This window comes from Hemiscyllium ocellatum, chromosome 10 (assembly GCF_020745735.1).
Source record: "Hemiscyllium ocellatum isolate sHemOce1 chromosome 10, sHemOce1.pat.X.cur, whole genome shotgun sequence".
In the NCBI taxonomy this organism is placed as follows: Eukaryota; Metazoa; Chordata; class Chondrichthyes; order Orectolobiformes; family Hemiscylliidae; genus Hemiscyllium; species Hemiscyllium ocellatum.
Window position 1 is genome coordinate 41845535 of NC_083410.1, and position 21608 is coordinate 41867142.

The following is a 21608-nucleotide window of genomic DNA, read 5'->3' on the forward strand; positions in this document are numbered from 1 at the left end:
TGTGCTGGTCTGCCCGGATCCCATTTATCACATAGACCCCGTTATTTATATTAAGCGATTTTCTATGAAGTGAGATTTCGCTGGAATGCCAGCATGCGTTATAGGAGAACTACCTGCATGTAGACCATCACATGCAACAACAGATCACCCCATTGTATGCATATTGTAAATTGTCTCAGAATATTATTATGGACAAGAGCAAGAAAGAGGACACGATGTTCTGGTGACATTAATGCAAAACAATTTCTCGTGTTTGGATCAGACTTTGCAAACAGTGAGAAGGAGTGGCCGCACTTTTGTTTTGGGTTTATGGGGAGTTGTCGATGTGAGTGATTGCTGGTTATATTAGGGCATGCGCGCAGCCCCGGAGTGACAGGCGGCTCGGCTCTGCACTTGGTCGCTTCCCCGCTTTCAGCCGCTGGGTGGTATATTTTCCTCGATTGTGCAATTTATTTTCTCGTTGCTCTGCTGCAAACCATGTCGTCCGCGAGTCCGGCTTTTCTGATGCGGCTTATGGCATCGACCTTTTCCATTGCGGAGAAGGCGCAGACCATAGTCCAGCAGGTGATGAGCGGAGGGGACCTGGGCATCGTGGAGAAGGTGGGTTTGTGCAAGGACAGGCCCGCACTCTGATGCTGGACTTGTTCGACTGAACTTCCTGCTCAGGGAGAAATGTCCCATTCTCAGCAACTGTTGATCAGGGCAGTTACAGATTTCAGCAACAACTTTCATTTCCCAACTGGAGAAAGTTCAGTTGCGTGCATGTCCGCAATGTTTCATTTTGGTTTCTCTCTCTTATCTCTATTGTACTTTTGGACTGGATTTTTTTACAATCTGTTACTGCCATGTTTACTGTTGGCACATCAGATATTACGATTGTGTCTGGAATGGCGTGAAATCTAACTTGCATTTATATTAACCCCTCATTTACATTTCACACATTAATTTATTTGAAAATGGCAGCACGATTCAATGTGCAGCCTCTCACTTTGTGTAAAAATCCTTAACTAAACAAGTAAAGCAATGATGAGTGGTGTCTAATTGCAATTAATCGCTCTTGACTTTTTTCAATCAAGCTAATCGCAGCTTAGTTTTTTAAACCGGTACTTTAACAGAATTATTTAAAAAACTTGTTTTTTTTCCAAGCTGGACCTTGTTCTGACCTTTGGTATGCACCAATACATGTGTGAAATTCCTTGTACTGTAGTGACAAGCATTCTGGAATGAATTACTATATATCCAGTCACCTTGTGTTTTGCTGTTAAAGGAGAAAAACATGGGAGAAAAAACACTTGTGCATAATTGCCTCGGTCTCTACATTTATTTTTGAATTATGTTTTGCTTTCCTGAAGGCCTTCACTCCTTTTAGGATACAGTTCTAGAGGCACTGATGTGTTTTCTGCCTAGTGCCCATTCTGCGTGAGCCTGAACTGTGGGTGGAAGCAGGTTAACCAACTGTGGAGGACATAACAGAGGAACCCAGCCTTCCTACCTGATGTCCACAGACTTTGGATTTTCCTGTAATGAGTGCTGAGTCTAGTTGTGGCTCCTGAGATGCTGCCCTGACTGGGATCAGCAACTTGGTGCAATCAAAGGAATCAATACCTGGGACTTTCTGGCTTGTAAGAATAATTTTAAGATGTTTTGAATTGTACAGCTTGGGGAGATATCCATTGTGTAATGCTGCCTGCCAGTTCTACAACTGCCATAAAAATACATAACCAAATCTTTGATTTTTTTTGTACAGTTACATGTTTTACTTCAGAATGTATTGCATATCTAAAGTTCATAGTAAATCTTTGCATAGTTATCCAACTTCAAAGTATATAATATTTGCATAATGTCTGTCATTGGATTGATTTAAAAGCAAATTACTGCGGATGCTGGAATCTGAAGCCAAAAGAGAAAATGCTGGAAAATCTCAGCAAGTCTGGCACCATCTGTAAGGAGAGAAAAGAGCTGACGTTTCGAGTCTAACTGACCCTGTATCAAAGCTGCATTTTCTCTTTTGGTTTCAGATTCCAGCATCCGCAATAATTTGCTTTTATCCAGTGTTTAACCCACTGCCACCTCTCTTGCAGGAATACCTATCCTGAAGAATTACTGCTCTTCTCTCCAACTAAGGGTCAGTTAGACTGAAACGTTAGCTCTTTTCTCTCCTTACAGATGCTGCCAGACCTACTGAGATTTTCCAGCATTTTCTCTTTTTGGTATTGGATTGATTTTCTTGACACTTTATTTTTTATTTTTTTGCATAAATGTAGCAGCCAAGGCTGTTTCAAACACGTTACACTTTTCACTTTGGAAAATTGTTTTCCACGTGAATGAATTTGAGAGTATTTTTAAAAATCTTATTTTTCTTTTGTTCTGGTGCTTTCAGCTTTTCTTGTGGAATAAAGTTTTTTGGAGGTTGAAAATGCATCGTATAATGCATGGCACCAAGTTTGCAGTATGGCTAATTGGTCAATTTTATGTCTGGCTTTCACTTCTTTGTATATAATTTCTCATGAGAGATTTAGAAATGTTTTCTGCTGGTCATCTGGTAAGTTTTGAAAATTCAGTTATCTGTAAGATTCTTGATAGAGAGAGACTGACTTCAAATTTTGGTCCATTGAGTCACATTGAGGCCATTGCTTATAATAACATCAAAATAGTTTGCATGTGAAATATTAGTGGTAATTTAATTTGTTATCATTGAAAAGTGAGAAAAAAGTCCATGAGGAAAGTATGTCCTCTAAATTTTTAAAATACTAATAATTCACCTCATTTCATGCTGCAAACATAAGTGTATTTTTTTCTATTCAGCCTGTTAAGGGTTGCTATCACATTCCTCTAGAGCAAGTGGGACTTTAACCCAGGTCTCTTAATCCAGAGGTAGGAACATAACCATTACACCACAAGAGCCCCATATATATTGGAATAATTTGGAGCACCTATTGAGAAATCTTCCCTTTGTTCCACATCATCTGTTTTCTCTCAACATAAATGTCGTCCTTCGTGTTTTTGCATAATTTTTGTAAACTTTCTTTGCACCCTTTCCAAGGTTTTGATGTTCCTTTGAGTCCTTGTCACCCAGTGCTGGAGACACTTCTCTAACTGAGACCTCACAAATAATTTATAAAGGTTTTGCCAGAGTAAGTAAGAAGAAACTGTGTCCACGAGCAGGCAGCTATATCATAGATTTAAACTAAATGGCAGAAGAACCAGAGGGGAGCTGGAACAAAATTTTAAAGGAGTGAGTTGTTATAATTAGGAATACTGCTTTAATGATTGGTAGAAGCAAATTCAATGTGAGCTTCCAAAATAGAAATTGGATATATATTATATTAGGAAAATGCAGGGCAACGGGGAAAGAATTGCTGGGGGGAGGAGAAATGAATTATGAAAATTTAGCTAATTCAGTTTAATTTCTTTGGTTCAAGTTAATAACCCGTACACATACTGCCCTGTCCCAATAACATAGCGTAGATTGTGAACTTTTATAGGGACTAGCTGTCATGGAACATATTACAAGTAAGTAATACAGAAAATGCTGGAGAAACTCAGCAAGTCAGGCAGCATCAGTGAAAAGAGAAACAAAATTAATATTTCGCATCCAGTCTGACTGTTCTTTAGAACTCTAGAGACGTTTGTTTACATTTCAATTTTTTCATATTTCTAACGTAGACTGGAGCCAATGATCTACAAACAAAAGCTGATCGATTGGTGCAGATAAGCATCTGTTCATCATTGGCCCGTAAATTCCCCAAACTAACTATAATTGGAGAGGAGGTAAGGAATTACAATATCAATAAATGTTTAATTCAATATTTTGTTCTGCAGATTTTCTTCTGCTGTATTTTCTTGTAACAAATTTTAGATTGTTTTTATAAGAAAAGATGGCATATTACTTGCCTTTCTTTTGAGTAACTTTTTTTTTATAGATAGATTCCCTACAGTGTGGAAACAGGCCCTTCGGCCCAACAAGTCCACACCAACCTTTCAAAGAGCAATTCCCAGATCCATTCCCCTACATTTACCCCTGACTAATGTACCTAACACCACGGGCAATTTAGCATGGCCAATTCACCTAACCTGCACATCTTTGGACTGTGGGAGGAAACCGGACCACTCAGAGGAAACCTATGCAGACACGGGGAGAACGTGCAAACTCCATACAGAGTTGCCCGAGTGGGAATTGAACCCGGGTCCCTGGCACTGTGAGGCAACAATGCTAACCACTGAGTCTTGAGAGGTTAAGTAGATATTGTTGACCTTTTATTTGTTTTCATCCCAACTCCCCTGCACATCCATTCCAGTGAAAGATATATTCATACAAGATCAATGGAGGAAATATATGTAGTGAGGAAATAAGAGAATGAGTAGGTCATATGACTCTTCAAGCGGGTGCTGCCAAATTACCACCAACACATTTCCCGCCAGAGAATCAAACATTCTGGATCATTGCCACGCAACCTTCAAAGACACCTGCCGCTTTTATCCCCTGCCCACACTTCAGAAAATCAGATCACAGTACTGTGTTCATACTCCAGCTTACAAGCAGAAGCTCAAACGGGAGGACCCTTCACAAAAGGAATTCTGGTCCGAAGCAGTGGAAGACTGTTTCTGGGATTGTTTGACATTGGTGGAATGGACTGTGTTCAAGTACTCATCAGAAAACTAAGATGAGTACGCCAACACCATCACGGACATCATTAGCACATGCATGGAAGACTGCATACATTGGACTTCAGTAAGGCGTTCAACAAGATTCCCCATGAGAGACTGGTTACAAGGTTAGATCTCATGGAATACTGGGAGAACTAGCCATTTGGATACAGAACTGGCTTGAAGGTAGAAGACAGATGATGGTGCTGTTTTTCAGATTGAAGGTCTGTGACCGGTGGAGTGCTACAAGGATCAGTGCTGGGTCCACTATTTTTCTTCATTTATATAAATGATTTGGATGTGAACATAAGAGGTATAGTTAGTAAGTTTCCACATGACGCCAAAATTGGAGGTGTAGTGGGCAGCAAAGAAGATTACCTCTGATGACAACAGGATCTTGATCAGATGGGCCATTGGGTTGAGGAGTGGCAAATGGTGTTTACTTTAGATAAATGCGAGGTGCTGCATTTTGGGAAAGCAAATCTTAGCAGGACTTATACACTTAATGGTAAGGTCCTAGGGAGTGTTGCTGAATAAAGAGACCTTAGAATATAGGTTCATAGCTCCTTATAAGTGGAGTCACAGGTAGATAGGATAGTGAAGAAGGCATTTGGTATGTTTTACTTTATTGGTCAGAGTATTGAGTACAGGAGTTGGGCGGTCATGTTGCAGCTGTACAGTTCTTTGTTTAGGCCACTTTTGGAATGTGGCATGCAATTCTGGTCTCCTTCCTATTGGAAGGATGTTATGAAACTTGAAAGAGTTCAGAAAAGCTTAACAAGGATGTCACCAGGATTGGAAGATTTGAGCTATAGGGAGAGGTTGAATAGGCTCGGGCTGTTTTTCCCTGGAGTGTTTGAGGCTGAGCGGAAACCTTCCAGAGGTTTATAAAATCATGAGGGGCATGGTTAGGATAAATAGACAAGGTCTTTTCCTTGGGATGGGGGAGTCCAGAACTAGAGGGCATAGGTTTAGGGTGAGAGGGGAAAGATTATAAAAGAGACCTAAGGGGCAACGTTTTCACACGTTGGAGGGTAGTACGTATATGGAATGAGCTGCCAGAGGAAATGGTGGAGGCTAGTACAATTGCAACATTTAAAAGGCATCTGGATGGGTAAATGACTAAGGAAGTGTTGGAGGGATATGGGCTTTGTGCTGGCAAGTGGGACTCGATTGGGTTGGGATATTTGCATGGACGAGTTGGACCGAAGGGTCTGTTTCCGTGCTATATATCTCTATAGGTCAATCTGAGTGTTCCTCAGCCATAAACCTTGGATGAACCTGGAAATCCACTCCCTACTGGAGGCCAGATATGCAGCATTCAAGTCAGATGACTCAGATTAATACAAGAAATCCAGGTGTGATCTCCGCAAAACCATCAGGGATGCTCAGAGCCAGTTCTGGACTACGTTTGAGGCCTATATCTATGATACGGACTCCTGTCACACCTATGGCAAGGCCTAAACAACATTATAGGATCCAAAATGAAGCAGAGCAAGATAGCAGATAAGACACATCCCTCCTTGACGTGCTCACTTCTTTCTGTGCTCGGTTTGGGCAGAATGCCAGCGGTGTGGTGACGCCTGCCCCAACAGCCCTGTATAAGCCTGTTCTCTCTGTTGCTGCTGTGGACATCAGATCGGTCTTCTTGGGGGTCAATCCAAGGAAAGTGACAGGCCCAGATGGTGTCCCAAGTCAAGCACTTGGATCCTGTGCCGACCGACTGGTGGAGGTATTCACTGGCATCTTCAATCTATCCCTCCGACAAGCTGTTGTCCCAACCTGCTTTATGAACATTACTTTCATCCCCATGCCTAAGAAAGCACATATAGTGTGCCTTAATGACTACTGCCCAGTGGTTCTGACGTCCATAATCACGAAGTGCTTTGAGAGACTGGTAATGGCCCACATCAGCTCAAGCCTCCCAGCCTGCCTTGATCCCCTGCAAGTTGCTTACTGATGTAACAGGTTCACAGTGGATGCCATATCCCTAGCTCTGCACTGGAACATTATCAAGGACACTTACATCAAACTCCTGCTAATTGACTACAGCTTTGCCTTCACCACCATTATCACCTCCAGGCTGATCTCAAAACTCTGACCTTGGTCTCAGCTCTGCTCTCTGCAACTGGATCAAGAGACTGGAATCAGTGAAGTTAAGTAACCACACCTCCTCCACGATAACACTCAACACTGGAGCACCACCCCTTGTATGCCTTGTGCAATGTTACCTGTATGCCTCTGTCCAAATCTTTTTTTCTGTACATCAATGCTTGCTATGATTGGCCTGTACTGCTCATAAACAAAGATTTTCACTGAATTTCGGTACAAGTGACAATAAATAAATAAATCCATCAATCATGTTTACTCAGTCGTTCATGGTTTATCTAGTCTTGGCTTCAATTCCACTTTGTTTCCCATAGTACTTGAATAGCCTATTGTTCAAACAAAACCTCTGCCTTCAATATATTTAATGGTCCAGCCTCCTCAACTTTCCAGAGGTAGATTTCATACTTTCTCAGAGGAAAAGAATACCTTCTCTGTTTTATGTGACTGACTCTTTCTTTTAAGTGATGCACTCGAGTTTTAGATACCCCTTACAGAGGAAGTATCCTTTCAGCAACTCACTTTTCAAGTCCTGTCAGAATTTTGTATGTCTTAGTGAGATCACCTCTCATTCTTCTGAACTCTAATAAGTTGAAATCCTGACTCCTCTTACAAGCAATTCTTTCATCCCGCAAAGCAAACTGATGAACAGTCTCTGAAAAGAACTCCAAATTTAAAGTATGCTCTCACTAACATTGTGAATGGGTTTCTAAGCCCCTGGATCTTTGGTCCATTAATAGTGACACTGGTATCCATGCAAATGAATGATGGTGCAAATTTCTTGAAGGGATATTTTTGTTAATTCCATCATTTTCATTTTAGGAATTGCCATCCCAAGATGTAGATGAAGGTTTAATTGAAGCTGGTCAATCAGAAGAAGTGTTGAAGTATTCCTGTCCAGCTCAGTACAGCCACATCAAGGAAGATGAGGTGAAATGTAACTAATTTAAGAAAATGTGAATGATATATAAGAAGAAAAGCTAGTTTCTTGCCTTGGCTTAAGACTCTGTTTTAATTTCTGAATAGTGTATGTAGATCTGGTTTTGAAAACTGGCACAGGGATTAAGTATTTATTGGAAGTGAAATGTTTGTGTTCAGTTTGAAAGATTCCTGTTAAGGTGGCTGTGGAGTGACATTGACAGATTGCCTCAGCTCTGAGTGGCATTCTGATTGAAGATCCAAGGCACGTGACTTCAAAGGAAGGGAAAAATGTGATCTCCCTTGTCCTAAATAGAAAATCCCAATACTTGAATTTAAATTGCAATCTCTGATTGTTTCACTCGTCCAATCTGCATGGATCAGATATAGCAGCCAATTGCAGTGGGGACGCTGTTGCAATATTCCTGGATGTGTCTACACAGTCCAGGAATCCCATAGATGAAGCAGTTCGATTCTTCTGTCCTCTGATAGGAATTACAACACTGCACATGATTGTTTCTGTACTTCACGTATTCCAGTTCTTGTGGATGGACCTTGGATTTGTTCCACTGAGCAGAAGCTGAGGATGGCGCCTCTGTTTATATTGTGTTTACTCGTGCTGTCAGATTTGCTCAAGGACAGTTAACCTACAACTGCTGAAGATTTAGTAATGTTGGCAAGGATGTGGAAACATTTAATTTTACTATCAATAAGTTGAAACAAGCTGAAGTGGTTTTGGAACATAAGTGGGTATAAATGGCATCAGTCACCCTACTCTGCTTGGATGGCGTTATCGACCCCAATAATCCCTCTGCTGGGGTCACATCCATCAAATCTGGTGGTTGTCTGCCAGATTATTTTTTTTCTCTGTCCCTGGAATTCTCGGCTGTCTCTTGCAAAGGAGTGTGGAGTAGTGTAAGTAGTAGCAAGTGAGGATGTGAACTTCTTTTGCTCATTGTCTCTTAGGTGAAAGTCAAAATTGGGCAGGCCTCATGGATGAAGTGCCATACAATGAAAGTGGTTGCAGTGTGATTGAACACTATCTGTTGCAGAATAGAAATCAGGATTATCATGTGTATATTCCATATGTGCGTACAAATGGCACTGAAAAAATAGCAGAAATAACAGCTGTGTTGTTATTTTGTGTATTTCTGTATCCTTCTAGATGCTTATCTAACAGAATAATTCAATATGCTTTTTCAGATCGTGGTTTGGGTTGATCCACTTGATGGCACAAAGGAATACACCGAAGGTAAACATGTGCTCGTTTTAGTATCATCTGGGTTCATCTTTTGTATTTTTCATGATGTTATCAAACAGAAAGAGAAATGTAAAACCAAGGAAATTATTAGACTCTAAACCACTTGAAGTGGATAGACCTACATTAATGAACTCTTGGACGTTTTATCCAGACTACATTCCACCTGAGGGAAAGTTTTGGCTTTTGGGTGCCATAAAATGTCATCGTGTTTCTTCTACCTCTTGTACAATATATGTTGACTGCAAATACTAAATGTTCTATTTTTCAGTTTGGGGTAGAGAAAGGCCAGCAGTCTTATCTATTAGGATATTTCTTTTCTTATATCATAATTAAATTAGTAGTTGCTTTCACGATTAAGTCAGATTTGCTGAAACACATTTTGGGTTTGATTTTCTTTCAAGTTACCATTTGAATACATTTTTTAATAAAATTCTATTTTGTTCCATGGTGAATGTTCCAAGAGCTCTTGGCTAACATGAACAGGTATCTCTTTCATTGAGCAGCTGAATTCACTTTTGATTTTAGGCTTAAACTAATTGAATGTTTTGATCTGCAGGCCTCCTGGATCATGTGACTGTGCTTATTGGAATTGCTTATGATGGTAAAGCAATAGCTGGTGTAATCAATCAGCCATATTACAATTATCAGGTATGATCTTTAAAAAGTTAACTTTTTTTTTCAAATCCAGCTGCTTTAGATTAGATTACTTACAGTGTGGAAACAAGCCCTTTGGCCCAACAAATCCACACCGACACACAACCCACCCAGACCCATTCCCCTACACCTAACACCACAGGCAATTTAGCATGGCCAATTCACCTAACCTGCACATTTTTGGATTGTGGGAGGAAACTGGAGCAAACCCACACAGACACGGGGAGAATGTGCAAACTCCACACAGTTTGAGGCGGGAACTGAACCTGGGTCTCTGGTACTGTGAGGCAGTAGTGCTAACCACTGTGCCACCGTGCCACCCACTATTTCTGAAGGCTCTTGTCGAGCAAACTGCTCATCTCAATAATAGAGCAATGTGATTGAATGTTATTGAATGCAATTTGGTACTCTTCTTTTTCCATCATAGATAGTGACTTAGCGGCATCAGTATCTCCTAATGTGTTTGCCACCTTTTTTTCACTCCTGCCATTCACAATCTTTTCACTTGAACGTAGCTGCTCATAAATTATTGAAGTTGCTGAGGCAATTTCATAACAAACTCATTTTGAAAGTTCATCGAGTTGAGCCATTAACTTTGATTCTCGCTGCATGGATGCTCACTGACCTGTTGAGTGTTTCCAGCATCTTCTCTGTATGATTTGAAGCATTAGCTTAATTTTACAGCTGATTTATGCTCTAGTCCTAGTTGTGCTGATGTATAGAGAGGAATAAAGAACCAGTGGTCCAAGTCTGATTTAAAGCACTTTTTTATCTGTTAGTGGAAGCCCAAGCCCAATTTATTTTCAGATATTGATATAATGAACTGACAAAACATCATCAAAAATCATGTCAAAGATTTAACAAGTCTAAAAGTGTGCTATTGTGTGTAACACACAAGCAATGACTCACATTTTTGCTTCCTCAAGTCTGAAGAAATAAAGTTTACATATAAATAAAGTTTTTGAAGCAGCTTTTGTCCACTGCAGCTTTCTTTTCAGCACATACTGGTTCAAGGAAAAACTGGAGAAAATTGCTTCTTGAGTTGCTTACATTCAGCATAGTAAATGATTAGAATGTGAAATGAGTGAAAATTAATTTCAGAAAGCAAATTATATGCCAGAAGAAAAATGCTCACTTTGTGTGTAATGTATTACTTTTGAAAGCATAATTTTCTTCCAGGCTGGAGCTGGTGCTGTTCTTGGTCGGACCATTTGGGGTGTTCTGAATCTTGGAGTGTTTGGAATTCAATTGAAGGAAGTGCCAGAAGGGAAACATATCATCATTACAACTCGTTCCCACAGCAGTAGGCTGGTAAATGACTGTGTCTGTGCGATGAACGCTGATGAAGTAATAAGGGTTGGAGGAGCTGGTAACAAGGTACTTATTGAAGCAACATAATACTTAAATAACTTTGAAAATGTCATATTTAATTTTTGTTACATAAATTTTACTTCATTTTGACCTTTCTTTGGGCCACAGCGATTAAAGCACATGGTCAAAAATCTTGTTCAAACGTGTAGCTTTCAAGTAGTATATTAAAGGGGGAGAAGAGACGCAGCGATGTCTTTGGAGGAAACTCCAGATCGTGGTGATTTGGTTGCTGAAAGCATTGGAGTAATTAAAATTGGGAATGTTCAGGAGTTAGAAGCTCAGAAATCTTGGAAAGTCGTGGGTCTGGCCTTTGTGAAAATTGGAAACGAAAGATCAGAAATTTGAAATAGAGGCAATTTGTGACCAGGAGCCAGTGTAGGTCAATGAACATGAGGATGCTAGGTGAATGAGTAGCAGGATTGGATGATCTTAAGTTTGTGGAAAGGAGACAGTAGCAGATTATCTGGCAGTTGATTAGAATACTCAAGTCCCGAGGTCATTAAATCCATGGGTGAGGGTTTCAGCAGCGGATAAGCTGAAGTGGATCAGAGATGGGTGATATTATGAGAGTGGAAATTGGCAGTCCTGGTTATGGCATGGACTTGTGGTTGGAATATCATCTTGGAATATCAGCTATGCCACTGACGTTATAAACAGATGTAAGACAGTTTCGAAGGACAGGGGTGGAGTCGGTGGCCAAACAGTTTGTGGCCTGTACTTTGTGACGTCTTACTTCCCAATGGTTTGGATGGTGGATGTTCTGCTCAATACTGGATGACAGCCTGGCAATTTAGAAGCAGTGGAAGGTCAGGTAACATAGAGCTGCCAGTATGCATGTGGAAGATGATAGGTTTAGGCCTTCTGTATTTGAATGGCAACATTTAGGTGAGAATAAAATATGCAAAAGATTCTTGGGGGACATGGGAAGTAACAATTCTGGAATGGGGAAGAGAAGTCATTTTTCTAATTATATGAAAACTTAAGAACAGGAGTAGGTTGTTCAGCACATTGAGTATACTCAACCATTCAATAAGATTATTGCTGATCTGATTATGGCCATAGATCCACATGATTCCCTTGCTGATCAGTAATTTGCCGAACATAGCCTTGAATGTATTCAATGACTCAATTTCTTCTGATCTCTGAGATAAAGAATTTCATAGACGATTGTTCCTCCTGATCACAGTTTTAAATAATATCCTCTTATTTTTAAATTAGACCTCCTAGTTCAAGATTTTCCAGTTAAGGGAAGCATCCGCTCAACATCTATTCTGTCAAACCCCATCAGAATTTTGTATGTTTCAGTATGAACACCTTCATTACAAATAGAAATAGGCCGTTTGGCATCTCAAGCCTGCTTTGCCATTCACTAAGATCATGGCTGATTTGTTTATATTTTGAATTCCACGTTGCCATCTACCGCCCATAATCCTTGATTTTCATGTCTAGTAAGAATTTGTCTACCTTCAACTTAAAAATATTCAGTAATTCCCAGTTCCACCATCTTACAAGGAGTTCCAGTGTTGCACTCCCTCTGTCCTAAAAGGGTAACCTCAGATTCTTAATCAGCCCCCTAGTTCTGAACTCAGCCACAAGAGGAGATATCCCTTCTATGTCCATGTCAACACAAGTAAAGATCTTACACACCAGTCAAGTTTCACCTCACCCTTCTATACGCAATGGAAATAAGCCCAGTCTGTCCAACGTTTTCCTCATGACAAACCCTGTATTTCAGTTATCACTCCAGTTGAACTTCTCTGATGGGTTGCAACACATTTACAGCCTCCCTTTGTCATGACTCTGAGGTAGTGCATTGGAAAGCAAGCCTCACTATTTGTGGAATTGTCACAGTGTGAAAATCTGATTCATCCATTGAATTGCTTAACTTTAATTATCTGTCTAATTTAGATTATATTACCTACTTGCCAGTTTATTGGAATCTTTCCAATATCCAGTGAATTTTGGAAAATTATCAGCAACTACTAGTTGCTAACTAATTAGCCATCTCTTTTCAGACCCGAGGAGGAAGTCCATCAGGACCTGGGTACTTGTCAGCCTGCAATTCAATTAGTTTGTTCATCACTGCTTTCACTGTGATTGTAATTTCACTGAATTCCTGTCTCCAGTTATTACTGGAATGTTTTTGTATCCTCGCTAGTGAAGAAGGCAAGATACTTATCATTTTAGCCACCATTTCCATGTTATCTATTACTGATATCCCATTCTCACTCTCAAACTTCTCTTGACTGACTTTCCTTTTCAAATACCAGTAAAAATTCTGGCCATCTGTTTTTGCATTTTCTAGCTAGCTTCCTTTCATTTTATAATTTCTTTCTCCTGATCATTCTCTGCTTTTCTTTCTCTGCTGACTAATTGTCTGATCTGCCCCTCATATTTGTGTAATCATATGCTTTTCCTTTAGTTTGATGTTTTCATTTACAGCTTTAATTATTTATAGATGACGGACCTTCCGCTTAGATTTTCTCTTTATGGTAAGAATAATATACTTATTCTGGGTTTCCAGAAATATCACTTTAAATGTCTGTCACAAATGATCTAACTCCTAACTTAGTATCTCAGTGTGCTCTTCTTAATTCAGGTTTCACATCCATTATTACTTCAGTTTATAATTCTAGTCTTAGACCCGCTCTTCTCTCTTCCAAACTGGGTATAAAATTCAATTATGTTTTGATCACTGCTGTCTAGGGCTGTCTACTCTGCCATCATTATTCCTGTTACATTACACAGTGATAATTCCTTACAGCAGCATTTCTGAAACAATCTCGGAAATATTCTATGAACTCCTCACGCAGGCACCTATTTCAAACTTTCCCAGTTTATATGTAGATTACAATTTTTTTTGATTATTGTATCTTTTTTAACACAAGTACTCAATATTTCTTATAGTATACTTTATCCCACATTGTCGCTACTGTTAGGGGCCTGTTGATCACTCCCACTAATGACAACTTTCCCCTACTAATTCTCATGTCCACAGAAACCAATTCTACATCTTGATCTACTCGACCAAGGTGGTCTCTAACCATTGTACCAGTGGCATCCTTGATTATCAATGCTATCCTTCTACCCTTACTGAGCTTCCTATTTTTCTTCAGTGTCTATGATATGGAGGAGCTGGTGTTGGATTGGGATAGACAAAGTTAAAAATCTCACAACACCAGATTATAGACTAACAGGTTTATTTGAAAGCACAAGCTTTCGGAGCGTCTATGATATGGAGGAGCTGGTGTTGGATTGGGATAGACAAAGTTAAAAATCTCACAACACCAGGTTATAGACTAACAGGTTTATTTGAAAGCACAAGCTTTCGGAGTGCTGCTCTTTCATCAGTAGCTAGTGGGGCAGGATCATAGGAGAATGAATTTATAGTAAAAGATCAAAATGTCATGCAACTGATTGAACAAATCCATATTGTTGTTAAATCAATCAAAATATGTATCCCCATTCTAAGTAATTAAAGACTTAACAGCAATTTAGGTTTGTTCAATACATCACATCTTTTACTATAAATTCTGTGTCCAATGATCCTGCCCCACTAGCTACCAGATGAAGGAGCAGCGCTTGAAAGTTTGTAATTTCAAATAAACCTGTTGGACTATAACCTGATGTTTTGTGAGTTTTAACTTCTTCAATGTCGTATGCCCCGTAATATTCAGGACCCAATCTATGTCATTTTGCAGCCCACCTATATCCCTGTAACGAATGTCAAATGATAGTGCACATTGAAGTAAATAAATATCAATTCATATAACTTAAGGATACTATGTGCATTCAGATACAGAACCTTTAACCTTGTCTTCTCATTATCTTTGTTACATGTAGTCTTGACTGCTAGTGTATTGTATTAGTATTGGAGATTATTACTGTTGATGTTTCCTCTTCAACGTGGTGCTTAGCTGCTCATATTCCCTGAGTAGAACTTCTTTCCAAGTCCTATGTTATTGGTACTTGCATCGCCCATGAGAACTGGATCCACCTTCTTCTACTGTAAGTTCCTATTCAGCTCTGAGCAGGTGTCCAGAATCCTTGTACTACATAAGCAACAATCCTTGGCTACATCCTGAAACAAGGTGCCCTGGTCAATCCACTTTTCCTTCCTACACACTTGTTTTGATCTGTTTACGTGAGCCCCTCAAATTTGTTAGATATTTGCAAGGGCTGAGGCCCCTGCAGTACAATATTCTCTAACCTTTTGCGGCCACACCCTCCTGTTCTTACTCCAGATGGATTCGGACTGCTCTATGCTTTGGAATGTGACTGCCTTCCTGAATCCAGAAGTTCCCACATTACATCGTTGCAATACAACAGGTGTGCCATCACTGAACAGATTAATTCAATGTAATTTGTTAATGGAATCAGTCATTTGAAATAAATTACTATTCTTAGCCACAGTTTTAAAGAATCTATTAAATCTGATACCATTTTACTCTCTAATACTACATGCTCTGTAAAAAAGCAGGTGATTGTTTCAGGACTCAGAAGAAAAGAGTCCTATTGGACTCAGTGTTAACTCTGTTTTTCTCTCCATAGCTGCTGCCAGAGCCAGCACTTCCTGTTTTTATTTCAGATCTCCAGCATCAAACCTACTTGAAGGATTCAAACATGAATTCAGCCCTTTCCAGCTTCCATCTTTTGATTTCTTTAATACATTGCTTTTAATAACTTCTAGGTATCAATATTAATGTATTTGTCTATTTATGGATCTTCCCTAACTCCAGTGTCCTTAAGCAGGCTATTTGCACAATCCTTTTGTGTGAAGCATGTAACTACAGAACAGTTTACAAGACTCCTGTAAAAACAACCTTTATTTTTGGTATATATTTAAAATTAAACATATGCCATTTTGTAGCCACTGAATTGGTACAATCCAAGTTGGTTAGGAAAGTCAGTTCCAGCCCCTTCCCCTACTTTACTGAATTCCCACACTAACCAATCTTCTAAGCTTTGAGATTTCCATTTTTTTCCAGTATATATGTTGTCACAAAGCTGGTCCTTTTTTCTAAAAGCTGTTCCTTTTCTCAAGGATACTGTGTCCTTGGTTTTCTCCAGAGGGGTCATTAATAGGCTGGGCTCCAAAATGGCTGGATTTGGTAACGAGATGAAAGTCCTTTTTTGTTTATATGTAAACAGATGAGTCTTTAGGCTAAAGCTTTTATGCTTTTTTAAGTAACCTGTATAAGTCAAAGAGGCGTGGCCAGTACTCTAGCGGAGAGGTTCAGTCCAGAATGAATTCGGGAGTTCAGCTGTGGAACTGTGTGAAAACAGGCTGCTAGAATCTCTCTCCTTCTGCCCTTCTAACTTCAACCTATAAACCTTTGTTTCATTTTTACTGTGTTTAAGGGATTTGCTTACTGGGACTGTTGTGTATATTCGGAACAGCATAATTAAATCTAGTTTGGATAGACTAAGTTCTGTAGAGATTCTTTATTCTGTTCCTTGTGTTTTATTGTGTAATTTGGGGAATAGATTTTTGTCTATTTTAAAACCTGGTAGTCAACCTAGCTAACTTACTCCAGGTGATTTTCACTGTACACTTACCAAAACAAATTGCAAAGTTATGGTCTGGGCTGCCTGCTTAAGAATATTGAGTAGTCTGGCCTAGTCCATAACAATGTATATTAAAATCTTATGTTATTATTGTCTCTTTTTTTCCTACAAGTATTCAATATTTCTTGTAGTGTACTTTATCCCACACTAACCAATCTCCTAAGCTTTGAGGTGAGGTCACCTGTCATGCTCTGTCAAAGGCTGTACAGGAGCAACAAGGATGAGGAGTGATAGTGTTCTTGCACCACTGTCCTGATTTATGAATTTGACAGCTGTTTCTCCATGGCAGGCCAGAAACCTATTTGAAGATTCGAACATGAATTCAGCTCTTTCCAGCTTCCATCTTTTGATTTCTTTACTATAAGTTCTGAAATAAAATATAACATGTAATGTAATATAAGTGTACATTATCCTTTTTTGAATTCTCTGCAAACTTGGATATGATCAACCTTAGCAATTTTCTTCAGTTGCTTCTCTTGCGTAATTCAACTCAACAGAGTTGCAAATGCTTGCTTCCACTCTTACTGATTTGAATATATTGAGACTATCCTTCTTTCTCCTATTTATGATGTGAATTTTGAAGGTCTATCCTCAACTCCTTCCATTCCATATAGCTGACTTCTAACAACATCATCTCTCAGTTGTGAGTTGCCTTCCTCTTGTGTATGAGGTTAACACCATAGCTAAATCTACAATCCTTCACAGTGTTGCACTCTTCTTCTAGTATCTCATTTTGGATTCTTATGCATTCTTCTTTGAGGGGAAATTCAGGGAATAATTTTCAGTTTCTGGACATTGAAGACCACTTTCCTTAGCTGTACCAGATTGTTTGCAACCTCAGTCTGTGTTTAGCCCCGGTTTAGTTTCTAATCTCATGCTATTTCCATCACGAATATTTCTTACCTCCACCTCTAATATTGCGATTGCTGCAACCATAACCTTCATACATACCTTGCATTAATATGAAGTGTTGTCTTATTGTGTGCTCTCCAAAGTTAGTTAACTTGTTGTTTGTGTTTTCCTTTTGATAGGTCATACAGCTCATTGAAGGGAAGGCCTCGGCTTATGTATTTGCTAGTCCTGGCTGTAAGAAATGGGATACCTGTGCTCCTGAGGCTATCCTTCATGCTGTTTCAGGTATTTGTTTCTTTATATTATTAAATCTGAATCAGCCTCAAAATAAAATTTACAAGCAAATCATGGAAGAAAATATAACCACAGTGTGGACTTGCCCAGCTTGATAATTTGATTATCAAAGAGCCAGTCAAACTTGGCTCCAAGTTATGATTGCAGGGTATGATCTTGGAACTAAATTTAACTTACAGATTAAATGGCACTTTTGAACTGTCTGAAAAATATGAACATTCCCTCCTTATCCTCCATGACCTGGATGCAGCCTTTGACACGGTTGACTGCATTACCTTTTTGGACTGCCTCTTCTCTGTCGTCTGACTGCTGTCACACAGTTCCATTCTTATTTATCTAGTCACAAGCAGAAAATCACTTGCAGTCTCTTGTCTTTTTCTCCATACATTCCTATCTTTCATGTTCCCAAGGATCTGTCATGGTTCCCTTTCCTGTTTCTCATCTGCATGCTGCCCAGAGATAATTTGAAACAGTTATTTTTCACATTTTAGACATCGACACCCAGATGTACCTCACATCAATTCTATTAACTCCTCCACTTATGCTGCTTTGTTATACTGCTTTTCCAATATCTAAACCTTAATGAACAGAAGTTTCCTCCAATTAAATGTCTTCTCTATTCCTTTCCCATAGACTCTGTCCCTCTTCCCTAGCAGCAATCTGAGATTAAACCAGTCTCTTTAGAATTAGTGTCACGTTTGAAGCCATAATGTGCTTCTAATCACACTTTACACTTGTTTTTAACCACTATAACATCACCATACAGAGTCTAGTTCTTAGAACCTTTATTAGATTCAGGAGATATCAACAAGGTACTCTCTGAGCGAACCAATTCCAATAGATGCAAAAAAAGCAGCTAAAGATGATAAATAACAAATTGTCTTGTTAGACAAACTTTTTATTGTAATTATTTTTACTCCTAGGTAAACTGACAGATATTCATGGAAATCCTTTGCAATATCATAAAGATGTGAAGTATATGAACTCGGGTGGAGTCCTTGCAACTTTAAGGAACTTTGACTATTATGCAAGCCGTGTTCCTGACTCTGTTAAAAAGGAACTAGTTCCCTAAAAAAAGTTCTAACTTGCTGCCTTTGTAACCTCGAGTGACCAAAATGTTTGAAATGTTCTTTGGTTTAATTCTAATTACTTCTTCAAATAAGTTGCAGTCTGGAAGATTAATACGGGAGTACTTTTCACTTTGCAGTGCAAGTGCTGATCTGGAGAGCTGCTGTTTGCCTGTTTTGTGGTTGTGCAGAGTTCAGTTGAGTTCACACTAGTACACTTTGGGTCAGCTGAAACTAAACTTTGTTGCAGAAACGTTGACTTCATCAAATAAATTTTTTTCTTTGAATTATGTGAACTGATACACATGGTTTTTATGGTTCTCTACAACAATATTTGATCTAAGTTTTCACGGGCAGCCTTCTGTTGAATTTTGCCCTCATTGATGAAGAATGGGAAATTAGTTCTCTCTAGTTCTGCTAAATCCTTATGTGCAAAGATTGTCATTAAGCTTTCATCTTTTGTGGTGTCAAGAAATGTTTCTTTATAAGAAAATGTAATTTCTTTTACATCATTGATTTAAATAAATCACAATTGATATTTTACAATGTGCTGTTTCAGAAAATGATGTTTGGTTTGGCCCAACCAGCGAAAGACCGTTGAAGTATTGTGGCTGGAACTACTAGCACTAGTTAACCAGTTCATTTTGGACACTTTGCAGTGCCAGCAGTGTTGACAAGGATGATGGTAGAGCCTTCCCTTGAAGCCAATTAAAATAGTTCCGTTCATTAAGTGTTCGTCAGAGGCTTGGGAGGGTTGAATTTTGAAGGGGATTCATAAGTTTGCAGCAGCTGAAGGGAGGTTGGTACAGAGTAGAAAGCCAATCATGGATGTCCTAAGGTGTCACCCTGGTCTCCTAATGTCAGTGGGAGTATGGAGACCCCTTGTTTGCATGTGATGATGGGAGGGATCAGTCAGTGTTCAGGCATTGAACATGTTCCTCAACTCCTGGCATCGCAGTGCCAGAAAAGCAGTGGGAAAATGTGTCTTATCACAGTAGCATTGAAAATTTTTGGTGGAAGTCTGAATTTTGCATAATGGAATTCCACTCTTCAGCTCTTTATCTGACCTTGCCTCGCCTTGGCTGCTGTTGCCTTCTATCAGTAAAAGTTGGAAATAGGAACTGTTGAAAATCCTGGGAAGCCTCAGCCACTAAAGCAGCCAGAAACAGGCCTTTAGGAGTTGCCACTCATCACACATGGATGATGTGCTCTGTTGCAAGCAACTTGGAGACATAAGGATGTGCAGACCCGGGGAAAGGACCGCTAGAATTGCAGGTTCAGTGGGGCATGGATGATGGGAGAACAGTCAGTGTCTAGAGTGATGGGTGGGGGGGCGGGGGAGGTGGTGGTAAATAACAAGGGACAGCTAACCCAAATCTCCATGGGGTTCAGCAGGTCTGGGATGGGGTAGGAATTGGAGGAGACGCTGAGTCTGAACCTGAAGCCAAAGTCTTTTGTTTTCCTTTTGAGCTCATGGTACTCGTGGCTACAGAGGATGTAAATAAAGTTGCTCAAATTTCCAATATTAGGTGAACTCTGCTCTATGAGTTATGGATTTTTGTCAAGTTTAAAATTGTGCACTGGAGGCAAGTGTGAAGGGTGACTTTTGATTTTCAGGAAGAATGAAATTATGACATTCTTCACTGCATTTACACAAAATTTCTTCATTCAGTTAGATGCTTCTTTGGAATTAGCTTTAAAATGCAAAATGCTACAGTACAAATCATTTGCAAAAATATAAAAGCAACACTAGAATCTTACAAACATATTTTCATATAAGATTTATGTGATCTGTAATACACAAACTTTGTCCTACTTTATTGCTGCTTAGTTTTTGCTAGTGTCTCGTATCACATTAATTGTCTAGGGTGGCACCGTGGTTAGTATTGCTGTCTCATAGTGCAAGGAACCTGGGTTTGATTTCCTTTTCAGTGATTAAGCAAACTCCATAGAAATATTCTGTCACTGTGGGTTTCCTGCATGGTGGATTGGCCGTACTAAATTGCATAGTGTCCAGGGATATGCAGGCTATGTGGGTTAGCCACGGTAAACACTGAAGTGTAGGGATAAGGGTGGATTTTGGTGGGATCCTCTTCGGAGGGTTACTGTGGACTCAGTGGTCGAATGGCATGCTTCCATACTGTAGGGGTTCTATGATTCTTTCTTCCTCTGTCACCTATTTTAAAAATCTACATTGCTTCGATAATTATATGATACCTATGCTGCAGTTTGGAAATGAGACACCATATTGTAAGTATTTTGTAAATCCATAGACACTCTTTGTCCAAACAGTTCACTTCTTCAACAAACAGTTAAACTTTTCAAACAAGGCTTCTCTGGTAACAGGTCTAAGTTGGATGTCAATGACTTACAAAGTCATTGTGCATTAATCTGATAAGCAAATTATGGATTCTAAAAGCAATAAACTGCTTATAAATGTTGGGTAGTTTTCAAGAACAGAAATATTACTGGATTAAAAATGTTAACTCTTTCTCTGGCCACAGATTCTACCAGACGTGCTGAGTTTCTCCAACAATTTATGTTTATGTTTCAGTTAATAGTGATTGATAGTTAACTACCATGCATTGTTTAAACTTTAGACCAGGCAGGTTGGCTCTGGTTGATTGCTCTGAAAAATGAACCAGAGGATGGCTGTCACCCATTCTTTTGGTTTGAAATAAACACAGCATGTGCATATTTCTCTTCTCTCTAAACAACAAGGCTCTGTGCATTAATGAATAATTGCAGTCTATGAATTTCAGAACTCGTGATGCTAGCTATGTAGGCCATATATTCCAAAGACTGGAGGATGGTACCAAACAGCTTATCTCTTTGGCTGTTTATAATGGCAATGTACTGACCGTGACAGT

At 39.3% G+C, this 21608-nt stretch overlaps 1 protein-coding gene across 1 annotated transcript; it reads left to right on the forward strand.

Annotated features, from left to right (window-relative positions):
* Positions 1–365: 365 nt before the first annotated feature.
* bpnt1 (bisphosphate nucleotidase 1) lies at positions 366–19226 on the forward strand. Its single transcript, XM_060830885.1, has 8 exons — positions 366–600; positions 3667–3771; positions 7576–7683; positions 8875–8923; positions 9489–9580; positions 10766–10963; positions 17557–17662; positions 18595–19226. Exons 1-8 carry the CDS (start codon positions 478–480, stop codon positions 18741–18743), a joined length of 930 nt encoding a protein of 309 aa, XP_060686868.1. The 5' UTR covers positions 366–477; the 3' UTR covers positions 18744–19226.
* The last annotated feature ends 2382 nt before the right edge of the window (positions 19227–21608 follow it).

Excerpts from the sequence above, each read along its gene's own strand:
- bpnt1 (XM_060830885.1), top strand. The coding sequence starts at position 478 with ATGTCGTCCGCGAGTCCGGCTTTTCTGATGCGGCTTATGGCATCGACC. Across the intron at positions 8,924-9,488 it reads CACAAAGGAATACACCGAAG|GCCTCCTGGATCATGTGACT; the intron begins GTAAACATGTGC and ends TTTGATCTGCAG. Across the intron at positions 10,964-17,556 it reads TTGGAGGAGCTGGTAACAAG|GTCATACAGCTCATTGAAGG; the intron begins GTACTTATTGAA and ends TCCTTTTGATAG.